The sequence below is a fragment of the Thrips palmi genome, unplaced genomic scaffold (genome assembly GCF_012932325.1).
Source record: "Thrips palmi isolate BJ-2018 unplaced genomic scaffold, TpBJ-2018v1 HiC_scaffold_8, whole genome shotgun sequence".
In the NCBI taxonomy this organism is placed as follows: Eukaryota; Metazoa; Arthropoda; class Insecta; order Thysanoptera; family Thripidae; genus Thrips; species Thrips palmi.
In genome coordinates, this window is record NW_023144635.1 from 5,470,576 (window position 1) to 5,488,041 (window position 17,466).

Genomic DNA, 17,466 nt, shown 5'->3' on the forward strand with positions numbered 1-17,466 from the left:
AGTGTGTGCGTGTGTGTGCGGCGCTGCCTAAAGGGTGGGAGAGTAAATGGAGTACGTGCAACGGCGCGTGGACGCGTGGGGGACAGACGCCAGGACCCCGTCAAGGAAGGCGCCACCACCGGACCGTGCGCCGCAGGGCCAGGTAGAGCCCAGCCCGGCGCCGAGGCTTCCCGACGGCACGCCGGCGACGGCACCCGACCGCGTCTCGAGCTCGACGAGGACGGCGTCACAGTCACACCGTTTGGAGCCCGCAGATGTGGGGGCAGATAGCACGCGCGTGGCACGCACGCCACGCCGCGCCACGCCACGGCACGCACGGCAGATGATAGAGTCCACTAATTGCCCCCACTAAGGCATGTCATGCGGACGGGTTGGGCTGGGCTGGGCGGACGGGGTGGTGCGGTACGGTCTGTGCAGACACACGCGACCGCCCTGCATGGCTCCCGGCCTGGGCCTCTGGCCTACCTCCCGCCGCGTCACGCACGCTGAGGGAGATTTCCCGCAGCGGAGGGATTTAAGGGGAATTGGCTAGTTTGGACTGAAAGTCGGAAGCCTGCCCTGGGCAAAAATAGCTCTGCGGTGCAGGAAATGACGCGAGGTGGGCCAGGTGGATCTGGTGGTCATGGGAGGCGCGGAGGGCAGGCCCTGCAGGCCCCTCTGAAATATGGAGTGGGACGCAGCGCGCGCAGCCCACCGCGAAGGGGGCCCGGCGGGGCCTGGCGGGGCCCGGGGATGGGATCTGCGTGCAGGCGCCTAACCGCACGTTTTTCCTACGATTTCACCGGCTAAATAGTGGGTCCGCGACGCAGCGACGCGGCCAGGCTATTCCCCCCTCTTCGCGGAACTTTAAATGGGTGCTAATACACCGTGAGCGGCCAGGCTCGGTAATGGTGTGTGCGTTAACGGCGAACGCACTGCGACTCTGCGACGAACCGAGCAGACCAACGACCTCTCTGCACTCGCGCCTTTTCAAAGCAGATTCGAAGCGATTCGGGCGTCGAGGCGAGTCCAGGATCAAACCGCAGTCACTGTGTCCGACTTTCTTCCTCTTTCTCCAAGGCCGCGCGCCCGACAAAGGCAACTCGCGAAACTTATTTGTCTTTCTTATTGCACTTCCGTTCGCACACTTTTATGGCTCGTGCGCAGCGGCTTCATGCGAAATGCGCAAAGTCCACGAACCGAAAAATTGTTGGGCCCCTCCCACACCTCCCACACCCTTCCCTTCCCCCTTCCCCGCTCTCCGCGGAAATGCCGCCGCGAGCGCCAATTCCGGCCAGAGACCTACATGGTGACGGGCGTGCAGTGCCACCGCTGAAATTTTATCAGGACGGAAAACAGTTTAAAGTGCTCATCAGCATGCACGGTCAGTCGAGGCAATACGGCAGAGAAGAGTGGTCTCACTTTATTTCAGAAGAAAACAGTGACAGAGAGTACAATGTAGTTAAATGCTCCTTTTTGTACGACTCTAGGTGGTGTTCTGTTCTGAAATCAATCGTCCAGTAGGCTTTCATCGTAAAAATAGTAAAATAAATACTTAATTTTCTACCTTTCTTTCATTTAAATAAATTAAAGAGGTATTTACAAATAAATAAATATAGTAAAATATTATACATTCAATGGGTTCTAGAGGAATAAATAAATCTTATCCAAACTACATGAAAATAAAAATCGTTGTGCGTTTTGGGAACCTTCTACCGAATTAGAAAGTCTATTAACCCTGAAAAGTACTGTGCTGACATGTGTGAGACTGCTTATTTACGAAGACAATGGCAATGTTTATATCCTACGTCACGTTACGCGGTGTAGAACTGTCGGAAATAAATAATGGCATGCCCGAAAGGCAACAAAGGTACACACAATATTGCAAACAATCGTTCTCAAGGCGTTCCCGTCGAAGCTGGGAGATCCACCGGGTCTAAACGGCAGGGATGAGAAAAGTGGTCCACCATGACCCACCGCGGCCCACCAGGAAATGGAGGAGTCATCGCAAACGGCAATATTATAGGCGCTATAAAAAATTCAAATTTCCATTTTTATGTCACTTTGCGCATAACTCCAGTGACACTCACCGTGCACGAGATATAAATACCTAAACAGTATTTCCTTGAGGGTCGCGGCGGGTCAGTGGCGGTGTTTTCCCGCCCCAGGTCCAAGGAAGTCGCCGGCCAGAGCGGGCAGGCTGGGCACGCCGCCTGCGAAGTCCAGGGTAGGCCGCACCAACACACACGACACGCGTGCTGCGCGGGACGGCCCACCCCGGACTCGACAGGGGCGCTGGGCCTGAGCCGGTCGACCAGACCGACTGGCGGCGGCGCCGCTCTGCCGCGGCACTGTCGGGGACGGCGAGAACCGGTTTGGCGCATGCAGAGACGACCATTGAGCAAACTGAACACGACACAGTCCAGATAGTCTCGGCTGCCCTCTAACGTAACAGTGTCAACGCAAATCATCGTTCCTCACGACGGAACCGCCCCCGCGAGCGCTACTGCGCGTGAGCGGCCTCCGTCGGCGTCCCCACTCGTTCCGGTCGTTTTGGTAAGCAAGACAGGGGTAGCCATGGCAACCTAGTGGTGCCCGCCGCTCTTGGGCAGGGTGAGCGCCGCGGTGAACATGGCGAAGAAGAAGCCGGCGAAGCCCGCCGAGGCGACGAGCAGCGCCAGGGTGGCGAACAGCAGCGGCACCAGCGTCATGAACTTGAGCTTGTAGCCCACCAGCAGCGGCAGCAGCCACTTCTTGAGTTTGTGCTTCTTGATCTTGAACGTCTTGGCCGGGCCGCCGCCCTGCTTGGACTCCTTGTCTGGAAGCAAAGAACGGCGTGAGCCAATCATTGGAAGAGCCGACGCTAGACGTATCGGTGACGTTTCTGCCAATAACGCGAGACCCCTTCCGCTCGACGCCTGGATGCGTATCGTCGCGGGCGTGGCGGCGCGGCGGCGCGGCGCGCCAGCCAGGCGCTGCGGGCTGTGAGGCAGGCCGAACAAGTGGCCTACCCCCCGGGCGCAGGCTTCGCGCTTGGGAGGCTTGGCGAGCTGGCTGGTACGAGCGAAGGGCTGCCTACCCCGCCGGCGCTGTGCTCGCTCAGCTCGCTAGTCGGCGGGGCGGGGGGAGGCCCGCCGGCAGCGCACCCGCCTTGCGATTGCCCTTCGGTCTGGAAAAACGATCCGACTGACACACTGCCACTCACCGTCGTCGTCGTAGTCGTCATCGTAGTCGTCGTCGTCGTCCTTCTTGTCCTTCTTCTTCCGGGGCGCCAGCAGCTCGGTGCTGGCTTTCCGCGCGCTGGGCCGCACCCTGGTGCCGAGCGCCAGGTTGGCCAGGTCGCCGGGGATGGCCCTGGCGGAGGGCACGGCGACGACCGCGGTTGGCGGCGGCCTGGGCAGCAGGGCCTCGGTCGCCGCGTCCACGGCGTCCACGCGCGGGAAGGCGAACAGCTCGCCGCGGTGTCTCCGTCCGCCACCTGCGTCACACAAGGCGCGAGTCACTTTCCAGGGATGCCACAGCGAGATCGCCCCAAATGAGATTGACGCGCGCCAGGGCCGGGAATTTGGAACTCCGAGGCCCAGCTTGCGGCGCCACCTGTTCGGTCCTAGCGGCCGCCGGGCAAACTAGCAGCCCATGCAGATGCTTTCACTGGAAGCACGCTAGAAAAACCACCTCAACGGGTAGTTTTATCTTGGAACAACACCCCATTTGCTGATCTCTCCCAAGTGTTTGAGTTCTTGTACATAAAAATCTCCTTGGCGGGCGGCTTCGAGTGCAAATTCATTGTCGCGCGTATCGGTATGAGAAACTGCGCGCCTCGCCGGGCGGCAAAGGATTACGATCCTCGTTTGATTGGCTCGGTTTCTTTTCTCTTCGTCCCTTTCGCCGTGCCTTGGCCGCGCCGGCTGCCCGCGGCTGGATTAGCCTGCCGGCCCGCCGGACGTCGCGGACCAGAACGGCAGGACGGCGACGGCGGAGATGACGCTGCTGGACAAAGCAGAACTGGGCGGAATTCCAGCAGCTGGCAGGAACGCTCGCCCCCTCCGCCCGCCCCGCCTGCCTCGCCGCCGCCATTAAGGCACTGATAAAATCTAGTCCAAAACACACCGGCTGCGCGGAGTCCACGAAATCTGTGCCTCGGCGTCGGCGGCAGGGCGGAGGGACGCGGACACACCCCCGCGGCCCGCGCCGGTTTTGCGGATGGCTGCGCCGCTGTGCCGCGCCGCGCCGCCGAGCGGACGGGCGGATGGGCGAAATGGGTGGACGGCGGCAGATTTGAAAACAAAAGAAGACACGGCGCACAGCGCACCGGCAAGCAGGGCGAATACGTGCCGCGTTTTGTCCCTCCGCGAATCTCCTTCCGCGTGGAGCGCCCCCAAGCCCGCACGCTGCTGGATTAAAAAAAAATTGCGACGAAAAACATGCACACGCGATTATTTTTGTGTTCGGTTGGATGGTTGGTTGCGGTATGAAACGGAACCCGGTGCTACAATGGAAAACGCGGCGAACAAACGGAGTTCCGAAGAGAGTGCTGGAAGCGCCTGAAAGGGACAGCGCCCGCTGTGGCAACTGCAGCAACGCGCCCTCCGTGACCTTTGTCGTCACGTCCCCGCCGGCGGGCACGGTACGTGTACGCCGCCACCACGCCGCCACCGCGGCGACACCGCCACTGGGAAAGGTCGGGCCGTGCGCCGCCGTGCGGTGGTCACGATGGTGCCGACGAAAGTAAACAGCCGTGGGGCACGAGAAGATCCTCCGCCGCGGGGCTGCTGCCGAGGCGGGGGACAACATAGGGGGACGCAAAGCCTTTTTTTCTTTTTTTTTCCGGGTTGCGATGCTTGTTTTGCCAGGGTGGCGCGAAAGCGGGCGTCGCGCCGCGAGCTCGAGAGGACCGCTGCGGGAGATACATTTCGGGATCAAGCAGCTCGCTGACCATCGCGGCGTGGAGCAAGTGCCAGCGCTGGCCTGCCAGCCCGCCGTCCTGTTCCGGGGCACGGCGGCGCCTCTGAGATGAAACCGGGCCGGGGCCGCCGGGGCGGCAGCGCGTAGTTACACCGTGGAAAAATATAATGACAATGTTAGGCACGCGGGGTGACGTGAACGCTGCTGCAGGACTAAACTGCAGCCATCGAGCTCAAATTAATCGGGTGGTTGGATTCGGGAGACGGTGGCCCGCGGCGCTGCCTCTGGGTCTTCTTGCTTCGCGCAGTGTGGTGGGGCGTGGCGGGGCGGGGTGGGGCGGGGCGGGGCGGGGCGGGGCGGGTCCGCACGCCAGCAGACACCCTCAGACCCGCTTCGAGTCCGCGCCGACACGGCATCGCTCGGCCACCGGTTCGAAAGGTCCCAATAGCCAGATTCGGCCGCTAGTTAGGGCGTCGGGCTGCCTGAGCGATTCCGCGCACCGCCTCTGTCCCTCTCGCACCCCTACGGGCTGCCCCGCGAGTGCGAGAGAGACGGAGCTCGGCACCAGAGACAGGGCTGGACCGGGCCGCGCGCACGGCAGGCTGCGTGCGTGAGAAGGCGGCAATCTAGTCGGATTGGCCCCGTGGCCGCGTGGCCCTTGGCGTGGCCCTTGGCGTGGCCCCCGCCCCGCGGGACCGCAGCCACGCGCAGCAGCGTGTCTTAAGGCACTGATGGGCCGTACGACAACACACTCGACACGCTCTGTCTCTCTCGCGCCTCTCCGCGACGCACTAACATGAGAGCGAGCGAGACGGCGCGACGAAAAGCACTATTCGGGATCAAACTAACGCTAGCAGTGTAGCGCCTCGAAAGCAGCGGCTAGCCGAGACGCGCGTCCTGAACCTCCACTGGAAACACCAACTAAATCCGAGAGGACCTAAGATGTGGTTCCGATTTGTCTATGTTTCAGCGATAAACTGCCGTAGAGGTCCACGCGGATTTAGAGGATTTAGAGTCCACCCCGCAGCTAGTCGCTGGCACACGCGCGCGTCGGGGGGTTGTTGGCGGCCTGCCGTGTCGGACGGGCCTACTCCGGTTTCGGCGGTGGCCCTTTCTCTTCCCGGAAGCAGTGTCGCACTGGAAAGCCGACATTGAATAAAGCCGTCGCGCGGCGGGAAGGACGAGGGAAGGACCAGCTGTCTCGGTCATCGGAACGGCGCCCTGAGTGTCCACAGCGCGGACGAGGCGCCATCTGGCGGGGAAGACCGCCGAGTCCACTTGCCTGTCGTGACGGCATGCCTCTCCTGGTCCGCCAGTGATCTTCGTTGTAAGGAGTCATTTATGAATCTGCGGGCAGAACGAGGAAACAAATCCGTAAACACGCGGAGAAGAACACCGCCATTGTTCTGTCCGTCACCTCGGTTACCTGTTTTCGCTGTGGTTTGACGGCGGCAGGACTGCGGCCGGGGTGGCGACGGGGATGCCGGCCGCCAGGACCAGGTCGAGGAGGCCGCCGAGGACTAGGAGGACGCCGAGCACCTTGGGGGCCGCGTCGCCTCTCGTGGGCAGCATCGCCGGGCCTGCGGCATCCAGCGCATTAGCGAAGCACACTCACCGACGCGAACAAAGCGTTGCACTGGCTGCACTGGCGGAATGAAGGGAGGCGTGTATATCTAGCGGGCGATGCGGGGGCACGTTCGGGCGGCCGGGGGGCGGGGCCGGCGGGGCCGGCAGGGCAGGGCACTTTGACGGCCGCTTTGTCCGGCGTTGTGGTTTGCCGGCCAGTCTGGCCACCGATAAGTGCCGGTGGCGCGCGCGACGCGGCCACGCGGCCACGCTTAGCAGGCGGCGGTTTGGGCCGCCCCGGGCCGCCCCCACAAAGAATGTGTCCCGAAAAGCCGCAAAAAGGTAAAGAGCGCACAGCGGCCCGCCGGACACTGGGCAGGCCGGACAAACAAGGACCGGACGGCGACCGTTACGGCCTCCGCGGCGTCCTGGCGTCGCCGTCGTCGTCGCACCGGCACCACGGCACACGACGCCGGCAGGAAACAGAGACAAAACTAACGCGGAAGAATCTACGCAGCGCCTCATCTTTTCTTTTTTTCAGGGTTAGGTTTGACCTAAGAGTTAAAACCGAGGGTAAACCCAGGCACCATTATGAACGCCCCTTGTATAAATTTGACTAGGCACAGGCCCTGGGAAGATTCGGCGGCTGGATTGGCGGGGCAGCGAAAAAAAAGGTAAACAAGGGCCGTCACTGCAGGGCACTGCAGGGCACAGCAGGGCCGCGGGCTGGCAGCCAGGTGCAGCGACACAGTGAAACAAAGGGGGCCTGTTCGCACCAAGCCAGTGAAGAAGAAAATTGGCGACTGCTTAGTCTGGGGAGTCGGACCGACGTTGCGGACAATAAGCTGCCAGGGAAGGGCTTTCTGGCGCGAGCGGCGCGAGCCCGCCGTGTTCGAGACCGGCTGCTGCAGCGGGGGGCGGGGCGTGGCGGGGCGTGGCGGGGCGTGGCGGGGCGTGGCGGGGCGTGGCGGGGCGTGGCGGGGCGTGGCGGGGCGGCCGGGGGATTAGAGCGAGATGATGATGTCTCCATGAATGCGCGTTACTTCGCGTCGGGCGGGCAGCCTGGCGTCGTGGCTTCCGGGCCACCGGCTCGTCATTCACACCAGCAGCATGCCGCCTCATCAGTTGCCGACAAAACGTTTCCCTTCGATTGCCGCCCCGTCCGCCCCGCCGACCCAGAACCGCGTGCTGCCGTTTGGCGCGGACGAACCTCAGAGGCGTCCTAGGAGCAGGAAAGGTAGGGATCTCATAACGTGACACGGTCAGGAAAGCTCAACTGCCCGCCAGCCCCTCAGGAAAAATACTGTATGCATACTGAGCCAAGGCCAGGGAGGCCCTCCTTTACGGTATCACTAAGCCGTTAATTTTCCGGCCCTGATTTAATGCGGGCCTGACCCGGCCTGCCGCGGCCTGCCCGCGCCTGCACTGCCCAAAGATAATGAGCCGCGTTGTGTTTCGGTGGCGGGCATGAGGCGCCCCGTTCCGGCTGGCAGTGGCGGCGCCGCCAGCCCAGGCCAGCCAACACCACACATTATTGCCTCAATTACGGTGCTGCAGTTGGCAACACGAAAGTGCAAATGGTGCGTGCGCGGTGCGAGAGGTATTTGCCGATGCCGCGATGTAGAGCGTGACGCGGCGCGCTTTTGGACTGCGCTCCAGCCCGGCACTCCAGCCCGGCGCTCCAGCACACCACACACGAACCAGCTACATACAGTGCGTGTGCGACCAGACTTTTTTCATTTTCCAGGATGTTTGTCTTCGGCGCGTCGGTCAGGGTGGCGTGGCTTGGCTCCCCCTCCCCTTCTCTCGGTTTCATCGGCCGCCGGCAAAATGTTCCAGACGAATGCCGCCCGTGGCCCCGCGGCGAGACACGTCTCCGAACAGTGTCTCAGCCTCGCTTGCACTCCCGCGGGACGCGCCGTGAGTGCGAGAGAGATGGTACACTGTCGGGGCTGTGGGACGGGACACGGTCCGCGAGCGATGCGGTGCAATGGCGACTGCGCCACTGCAACGCACCACGACGTCGGCGGACGACTCCGGCAGACAAAGACGGACGCACGTCCACTCCTTTCTCCCTCGTCTCCGCGGTTCTGTGCTTCTTGCTTCACTTTCGGGGCAAAGTACACCAATCAGCAACCAGGCATCCATTTTTTGGGGGCAGGGTAGTCGGCTGCAGTGCTGTGCAATTAGCGATCCGCGAAATGCAGCCCCGGCATCACGCAGGCGCCGTGGCCGACCGCTTGAACCCGGCCAATACAATGCAGGTGAGCCGCTTCCTAGAAGCGAAGCGGGGCGGGGCGGGGCGGGGCGTGCAGTGGCCATCGGGAGGACGCTTCTCCAATTGCCCCGCTCCGCGCCCCGCTCCGACGTCCCGACGTAAGGCGTCCCGTTTTGGAGCGCGGGGCTCTCGGCCGCCCCACTGTACCGACGCTGCCTATCGTAAAGCCAGTGGCATTGTGGTGCCGGACGGCTGGTTACACCGGTCCGGTTCGGAGCGCGCAAAATCGGTAAATGCTGTTTAAGAAAACATTTTTTTCCGGTGTCTTATGTTGACCGGAGAGCAACTAACTTACTCCTAGCCAGGACCAGCGCGGGCCGCTCGGGAACGGGATGGGTCAAGTGGCCTGGTTACCCGGCGTCCCCGCCGAGCGGGACGGAGGACGGACGGAGGGCACTGATAACACGATAAGCAGTCCGAACGAACAAGTGGCGACCCTCGGGCGGCAACACGGCAACCAGCTCCGGTCCGGCGTCTCCGTTTGAACCAACCGGGAGACTGAGGGGAAAAAATCAGCCGGAAAGGGCGCAGTAACAGTGGACTAGTGGCGGCGGACGGCGTTAGAGTGGATGTCGGTGGATGTCCCCCGATCCTCGATTTCACTCGCGACACTGGCAGAGAAAGCCGCAATAATTAGCGTATCCCCGTGTGACTGTGTGCGCGCGCCCTCCCCCTCCGAGAAGGCCCTCGCCGAGGTGCTGACGGCATGGCGACGTCCTCCGCTCGTTGGGGACGGTCCGGCACGGTCGCGGCGCTCCCACGCGGTGTCGGCAACGCGCTCGCTCGCCTGAAATGGTTCCCAAATAAAAGCGAATATTAAATTTCTCCCCCGCCACCAGGAGTGTCGCCAGGTGCGGGGCGACCGCGCGCGTTATGGCCGCTAATGACGAGGGGAGCACGCCGTCAGCACGTGGCCGTCAACGTCGACGGTGAGAGTCGCCGGCGCCATGAGTCAAGCAGCCGAGATCAAGACCACAATATTTTTTCCGAGTTCCTTTCTTGCTTTTTGTGAAGTCCTTGCTGTGTACGCAGTGCCGCTCCCGAAGATTCGGTGCCCCGGCTCGCACGGCCGCCGCAGCATGTCCCCGTCAGCGCGGCCGGCACGACGGCGTCGCGACGGCGAGGCCGCGGCCGGGGAATCGGACTGGGAAGGGAATCAGATTACAGCCAGACGTCTGGGGCTTATTTTGGGCGACAGTACAGTATACACGTTTTATTACCGCCACGACTCTCTCCGTGCCGGTCCCGTTTTCGACAGGTCGTGCCGCCCGATTTAACGACCAATAAGGGACGCCGGACACTCCGCCGGCCGGGCCGGGGCCGACGCACCGCCCGATTCAGGTTGGGCGACTGCTCTCGTCTCCTTTTTTCCCGCTTTCGGTTTTGAATAGACATATCGATATGGTGCGCGCTTTGTGACCTAATTGGGACCCGGAACGGGGCGAACGGGGCGCGCGCCGACGTCAACACCACTTTGCGACGCAAAGTAAACTTGTTCCGCCACCGCCGCACGAGCAGGAAATTGGCGTTGCATCCTCGCCGTCGTCGTCCTGGTCAAGGCGACTCAAAGCCGAGCGACGAGGAAAAAAGCACCGGATTGGTCGATTGTCACACCCCATCAGTGTCCCCGCGGGTGAGTCTGACAAAAACGCCCCGTGGACAATTTTCGGACGGCGTGCCGCCTGCCAGGCATGGCAAACAAGGAACGTGGTCGCCTCGCATGTGTGTGTGCGTGTGTGTGCCCTCGCACACGGTAGAAAAAAATCTACCGCCAACGCGAGAGGCTGCCAATACTCCACGCCGATCGCCGGGAAAAAGATCGATTCACGAGAATGGGAGGGAAGGGAGAGCGTGTGGGAGACTCCCGGTCACTACACCCGTACGTTGCGTGAAGAAGTGCTCCACGCCACTGCACGGAGCGCACCGTCGTGCGCACTCAGCGGGCCCCACGATGTGCTGCTCGGCGATGAACCACGGCGAGGCTGTCCAGGCGAATAATCGATCCGTCGCTCCGTCTCTCTCGCACACCGCTACCGAGAGCGACAGAGACAGAGATGCGACGACTCCTCGGAATCGGTCTGCTGGTGTTTCAATCTGCGTTAAGCGCGCCATTTGGATTCCTACTCGCCCCGCCCCGCTTGCCGCGCAGTCCCCGGCGGGCAGTGCTGTGACTCCGGGCCGCCGGGACGCGCTTGGCACGCTCGGCGTGCACCGCGGCTGCAGCGGCCGGCCATCGGCAAACAGAGGGCCTCGTTCAAGAGTGAGAAGGAAAAATGCCAAGGAAACACTCAGCACGCATCCGAGCTGAAATTAGCCACGCCTCGCGGAGTTGTTGTGTCTTTCTCTGGGGCATTCTTGGCCATTTAGCCGGCCGCACTCACACAGACAGAAACACACAGACAGACGCGGGCAGCCGGATCCTCCCCTTTCTTTACGCCACTGAGCACGGGGCTCGCGCATGCAAACCGAGTGGAGCCGGAACGGGACGGGCAGGGCCGGGCCGGTCCTCGGCGTGGTTATGAGCCTCGGGCAGCTGACGCCCTGACGCGCTGACGCGTTGGACAACGGGCCGTGTGTGTGTGTGCGCGCTTGCGTCTGTGTGCGTGCGCCTACTATTCATCTCTGCGGCCATTCAGCGCCCGTGGTAATGAAGCTGTGCTCGGTCCCATTCACACTTTGAGATGTGTCGCGCTGCACCCACCCCTTCTGCTCGAACGGGGCCTTCTGGTGGCGGGAAGGTTGACGTCGTGGTGTCGCCCGCACTCTCCGAGCAAAGGTCGCTCCGTCTCCGTCACGCGCATGGAGCGGTGGGCAGGAGGGAGAGAGAAAGAGCGCCGAAATGAGCATCATCAATTTGTGGGCTGCTGCGGTCCCGCGGCCGAAAGTGGGGTGGCGGTTCGTCAGTTGGCGCTGCAGTGCCCGGCGGGGCAGCGGGGCGGCGGGGCGGCGGGTGCGTCGAGCACGGCGTCAGCAGGCAGGCGGCAGGCGGCGCCGCGGCACGCCGCTCACTTATCGCATTCGTTCGGTTTCACTTTCCCTGCCCCGCCGCCGGCCGGGGTCCGGGGTTGTTGGATGCTATTCCTTCCTTTCTCAGAGGCTTTATGCGCAACACTCCGGGGTTTTAGCGCCGCAGCCGGCCAGGGCCATTCAGTCTCCGGGACTCCTCCAGGTTCGGCCTTCGGGGGCCACGGCGGCGCGGCCACGCTTTTGGGCGGACGGGCCGCCGGTGCACTGGGCCGTGGAAAGCGAGCGGCGGCGTGGCCAACGCCAACCACCCCCTCGGCGTGGACAGCGGCGCGGCCCGCGGCACGGCCCGGCGGCAGTGCGCCATCCGTCCCGGACGACCCGGGACGTCCAGGACACTTAACGGGATAATGGGATAAAGGAACTGGGAACCGGGATGCACCGGTAGGACGACGAGGGTCCCGGGACGTGTCCCCTACGCCGGGGCAAGCGCCCCCCCCCCTTTCCCCTCACACACACAGAGGACATCCAGGATCAGGGGCGCTCCAGTGGGCCAACTTATTCACACATTTCCCCACCGCGGCTCATTTTCCCGAGCATAACCGTGGCGCGAAATGACTGCAAATAATCCCACCAGCGTTCCGCGCCGCCACTGCTGCGCGCATCCTCCCTCCATGCTGCTGTTGTTGTTGTTGTTCGTTGTTCTTTCTTGCAGTAATTGTTGCTGTTCAAGCGGTTTTAACGGCCGACTTTGACGGCGGCGGATTTTATCTTCGGTAAAGTAAAACACACTCTGACCGTTCGTAAGCGGCGGACCCGGCCGACCGAACAAAACAACAACTGCAGCGGCAGCAACAACAGCAAGAGGCGGCGCTCTGCCGATGCATGGCATTGTACCTGTGACCCGCTGCCGCGACCCGCAGACCCGCGACACGGAGCCCCGCAGCCTCCGCAACGTGCCGGCCGGGCTGAGGGCCGGGCTTTCCATACCAGTGGCAGGTGGACGCGGAGCTCTCCGAAACGCTTTCGCTCCGGTCAGTCGCGACAGCCGAGGGGGCTAGAGTGCCGCGCCTTCGAGGTGAGTCACCCGGGTTCGACTCCAAGGTCACGACGTGTTATTTTTCCTCCCGTCCGGGACTGCCGCCGGCCGGACTTGAGGTGCAAAAGAGGGGCGGGTTCGGTCGCACAGCAGCACTGCTGCACTGCGGCCGGCGCGTCCACGGCGGGAGGTAATAAAAGAGCACCGGCCGTCCGAAGATTACAAAGCAGCTGCTGGCGCGGACGGAGCGCGGACGGAGCGGCCGTCCACTCGGCAGTGCACCACCTCCAGCAGGCTGTCACTGCGTCGCCCCGGCCAAGGCCCCGGCCATCTGTCTTGGGGCCGCGGGGCCGCGGGACGGCCCGGACAGGCGCGCGTTTTTTGGCTTTCGGGTGCAGCCTGGGCACCGCACCAGTACGGCACGGCGGCACGGCCCGCTGGGACAGCAGCGCGGGGCGGCCACGCTGCAGGGTCCAGAGGCAGCCGGGTTGGTAGGCGCTTCCGATGAAGAGCAGCGCTGGCTGAAACCACTGCCCGTCAGCCCCCACCTTCTCGGCGAACCACACGCTGTCGATGCGCGCTCCACTGTTTGTGATTGATATGCACAAATGTGCTCGCACGCACACACACACACGCACACATTAATGAGGTAACGATGATGATGAAAAGTAAAGCAGTTTTTCATGCGGCCCAGTGTATCCCGTCCGGCCGCTCGTGACTGCGCCATTCTCTACGTGCCACTCGTACGAATGGATCATTGCCCTCGCCGAGCTGCTCCTCCGGGGCGGCACTGCTAAAGCACGGCGGCACGGCTTGTAGGCACGCCGGGCCAGGAGCTTCAAAATGCACACTGCGGCGCAAAGCTTTCACTCTCCTCGCTGACGATGTCGACGACGACGTCCTTGTTGCGGGGCAGGCAAATCGTGCTGCGGCCTGCTCTGCTTGAGCGTGGTGGCGCAGCGGCGCGCGGGCGGAATGTAAAAACGAGTTCAAAGTCAAAGAGGAAACACAACTACGGCCGAAAACAAAGTGGGAAAAATAATGATAGCGATACAGGGTGCAAAGTGGGTGCTATCTCAAGTGTGTGCATACCGGCTCCGCAACCAGTAGCATGCTATGTACACTCTTGAGCTAATGTGGCTGTATTAAACAGCCACTTAACAATCAGTTCGAGAAAAAAATGTCATTATTTTCTCTCAAGATGAAATCGCGCTACTTTGGAGCTTGGCGTCGCAGTCGGTGAAATGCCACGCTTCATTAAACTAGAAACGCGGCGTGCGTGGGCGGCGGTGGACGACACGCACGCCGAAATCACCCAGCCTGGCCGCATCCCGGTGGTTTCGATTGGGCCGCCCCGCCCCGCCCCGCCCCGCCCCGCCCCGCCCCGCCCCGCCCGCCCCACCCCCCCCCGCCCCGCCCCGCCCCGCCCCGATCCCGATACGCTGCGCGCCGTGCCCGGCCGACTGGAAGACCTGGAAGGCTGGAGGACTAGAGGACGACGACACATGATTTGGTGTCATTATGCGCCGCTCGCCGCGGACGCTGACGTCAGCAGCGCCAGGAAAGCGCGGAGAAACGCACGCGGAGGGTGCGTCTGCGGACTGATTTCGAAGACTGGTTTCGTCGCTCTGTCTCTCTCGGGGCGCCCGATGAGTGCGACAGAGTCGGGGCGACGAAACGACGGATTTTCGGAAACGCAGTCCGCTGGGCAGTGCGACGGCCACCCCTAGTCCGCCGGCGCCGCCTCGCCCCGTCTCCGTCACACTGGCGGGGCGTCCCGGAGGGGTGCGAGAGAGGCGAAGCGAGGTCCACTGCAACTGCGGCGGCGCGCCTCGGCGCGGCTCGGCGCGACCGCAGTCCCCGAAGTGGCGCGATGCCGGCCCGATAATGAACGAACGACGCTCGGCTTCTGCTCCGCTCTGCTCCGCTCCCCGTGATTTATTTACTTTTCTTCGGCCGCTTCGCCAGCTTCGCCTGCTTCGCTTTGCCGCCAGTGTCGTGACCCGCGCGCGGCTCCCGCGATGACGCACATTTTCTCAGCGGCGATCGCCGCGGATAAGCCTCGCTCCGAGAGTTTGCCGCGGCGCGGCGTGCGCCACCCCGCCGGACGTCTCGCTCGCACCCCGACGCGGCCTGACGCGGCGCCCCGGGGGTGCGAGTGAGGCAGAGCGATGAGTGCCCGAGATGGTGTCGACTGCTTAATTGTCGCACTGCCATCCTCGCTGGCGGCGCTGGCGGCGCTGGCGGCCTGCTTGATGTGCTCCCGGGTAATTGCAACACGTGTGTCGAACCGCTACGCCTTCCTACCGCGTCACTACTCTGTATTGAATCACCTGCAGCGTTCCCACAGGGGTGCCGACTCGCTGTGAGAGCAGCAGTCGGTGTGTGGGCGGCCCGGCCGGTTAGGCCAGGACGTTAAAAGCAACAAAAGAGACATGCAGTGTGACACGGATATTATTCTGCTTTTCGCGGAGCAACAGGGCGCGGTGCGCGGACGGACGGACGGACCTGACCGCAGCACAGATCGTGGATGATTGAGGGTCGCATCGTCTGTCTGTCCGCCCGTCCGTCGGTCCGTTTGCGCCGTTAAACGCGAAAACCGCGCTGTTCGAAACGACTGCTGGCCGCCGCGGTGTCGTATTCACCGAGCGAGAACCAAAGGAACGACTGCAGGTGTTTCCGGAACAACGGGGTAACCAGTCGTTACTCGTTAGAACGAGGCAAAAAGTAGGAGCGGCTGGAAATTTACACAGCCGGTACACTGGTTGCGCCGCCTCGCGGCCCGTCATTTGCACTAATTAAACCGCACTGTTGTTCTCATGACGTCGGCAGTGGTTTCGGCCACGGGGGGCGGCTGGCTGGCTGCCTTCGACGCGGAGCCGCGGAGCTGCACTGGCCAGGACGGCGACGTGTCCGAGTGGTGGCAGTGCGCTTACGGTAACCGTGAGACCAAAGCGGCAAAGCGGCGAGGCGGCAGCGGAATTATGCCTGGGCGATTATGAGCACGAAACCGGAGAGCACCGCGTCGGCAAGGAGCCGGCCACGTCCAGCAGCCTCGCGGCCCGCGGCGCCTCGGCCCTGGAGCCCAGTGCGTGCTCGGGCAGGGCCTGCAACGCCTCGCGGGGCGCGTCCGTAAGCTGGCCGCGACCGCCGTCTTCCTGCCCGCCGGTCCAGTTCCAATGCGCGCACACAGGGCCTATCGGCGGCGCCCCGCCCCGCCCCGCGAGCATCGGAATGAGGTTTCCCACTTTTTCCTCCAAGTAACGCGTTGGTTTGGCGGCGCCCCGCGAGCACTGCGCGCGCCGCGCGCCGCGCACACCACGTGCCTTCCTTCAAAGAACGTGCGATTGGCGCGCGCCAGCGGACTGCAGCGGTAGCTTTCGTCGCTCTGTCTCTCTCGCCACAGTGGGGCGTTCCACGAGCCTCAGAGAGTGAGACTGAAAGCTCTGTTTGGAATCAGTTCGCAGTGGCACGCCGAGGCCGCGTTACCCGCTGCCGCGATTCGGGCGTCTTTCTCCGAAACTAGGAAGCGAACGCGGCGCGGTCGGGGTGCGCACGCGGGCGCCGCGCTCTGCGTTGACAGCCGCGGCCTTGCCTGGCCCGGCCGAGACGTGGAAAATAAATCGGACGGCACTTTGAGCAGGCAGACACGCCAGACACGGTTCACCGGCAAGGCTGGGCTCGTTGTCCCCGTCGACGCGACGCGAGGCACCCCGCTTCAGGGGCACATTATTCCGGCCTAGTTCGCGGTGGAGAGGCGGCCGCGCCATGAAAATAGATATAAATCCATGTTGCTCGGCTGTCGAGAGGGGGGGGGGAGGGGAGGGGGTCCTTCATGACGGCCAGTGGAGCAGCAGGTGTCGGAGAAGAAAGCTGCCGTGAGGCTGAAAATAGTGCCAGCCGAAATTTTGATGGTGGACGCGAAATGAGAGAAGGCGATGCCTTACGCGGGTTGGGATGGCCAGCGGCTGAAAGTCGCTGCAAAGTCGACACAAAAATTCTTCCAAAACGGCCTTATTTCCCACATGCTGCGTCGACGGTCGTCTAGGTGTCCTGTAACGAGGAGCATGGGCATCCCCGCGTGTGCGACACGTGGGGCAGGAAGCCCTTTGTCAAGCCCACACGCCCACATGCTCACACATTCACACACACATACAGACTCACAGTGTGGGTGCCACAGTCGCGGAAGCAGTGGGGCGGTAGCAGGCCGTCCATCTTTGTGGATTTATCTTCGCTCAGGCGTGTCACTCAACATCATTCAACGCAAACACACGCAGGACGGGCGCGGCGCTCAATGGACTCACCGTACGATGCCGGAGCAGCGCGAGGGAATGCCATGATATCCATATGTCCGTGGGCTAGCTGCGGGCCATGTTGATGCACACACACACACTCACGCACTCACACGCACGCGCCGGGCTGCACGACGACCACACTGGCGGGCCTGTTGTCGAAAACGGCGTGGAACTCGGCTCGGAATACGCTTTAAACGGAATGGACGGTGGACGCGGCAGAAGTGGACGAAGGAGCGCCGGCAGCGGCGTTCGGTGCCTTCGGTACCTTCGGTAAGGCAGCGCCAGGCAGCGCCGGCCAGGCGGCCAGAGCTAGGATCCCGCGGGAGCGACGCGGAGGGGGAGGGGGCCGGACCGAGTCGACCAAGTGGACGAAGTGGGGAGCCGAACGCCGCCACGCGCCGCCACGCCGCGGCGGGCCGGCCGGCCAGCCCCGCCAGCCC

The 17,466-nt window shown here is 63.1% G+C and overlaps 1 protein-coding gene across 1 annotated transcript; it reads right to left on the reverse strand.

The window, feature by feature from the left end:
- Positions 1-2,250: 2,250 nt before the first annotated feature.
- Positions 2,251-16,946, reverse strand: LOC117653110. The gene is made up of 3 exons (XM_034398506.1): positions 16,888-16,946; positions 3,185-3,333; positions 2,251-2,797 (listed from the first exon to the last, which is right to left on the reverse strand). The coding sequence occupies exons 1-3, from the start codon at positions 16,944-16,946 to the stop codon at positions 2,565-2,567; spliced, it is 441 nt and encodes a 146-aa protein (XP_034254397.1). The 3' UTR covers positions 2,251-2,564.
- Between the last annotated feature and the right edge of the window lie 520 nt (positions 16,947-17,466).

Coding starts and splice junctions, on each gene's coding strand:
- LOC117653110 (XM_034398506.1), bottom strand. CDS start 16,946: ATGGACGGCCTGCTACCGCCCCACTGCTTCCGCGACTGTGGCACCCAC. Junction 3,334..16,887: donor GGCACCCACACTGTGAGTCT/GTATGTGTGTGT, acceptor GCCCTCCGCCAG/GGCCATCCCCGGCGACCTGG. Junction 2,798..3,184: donor TGACGACTACGACGACGACG/GTGAGTGGCAGT, acceptor CTTTGCTTCCAG/ACAAGGAGTCCAAGCAGGGC.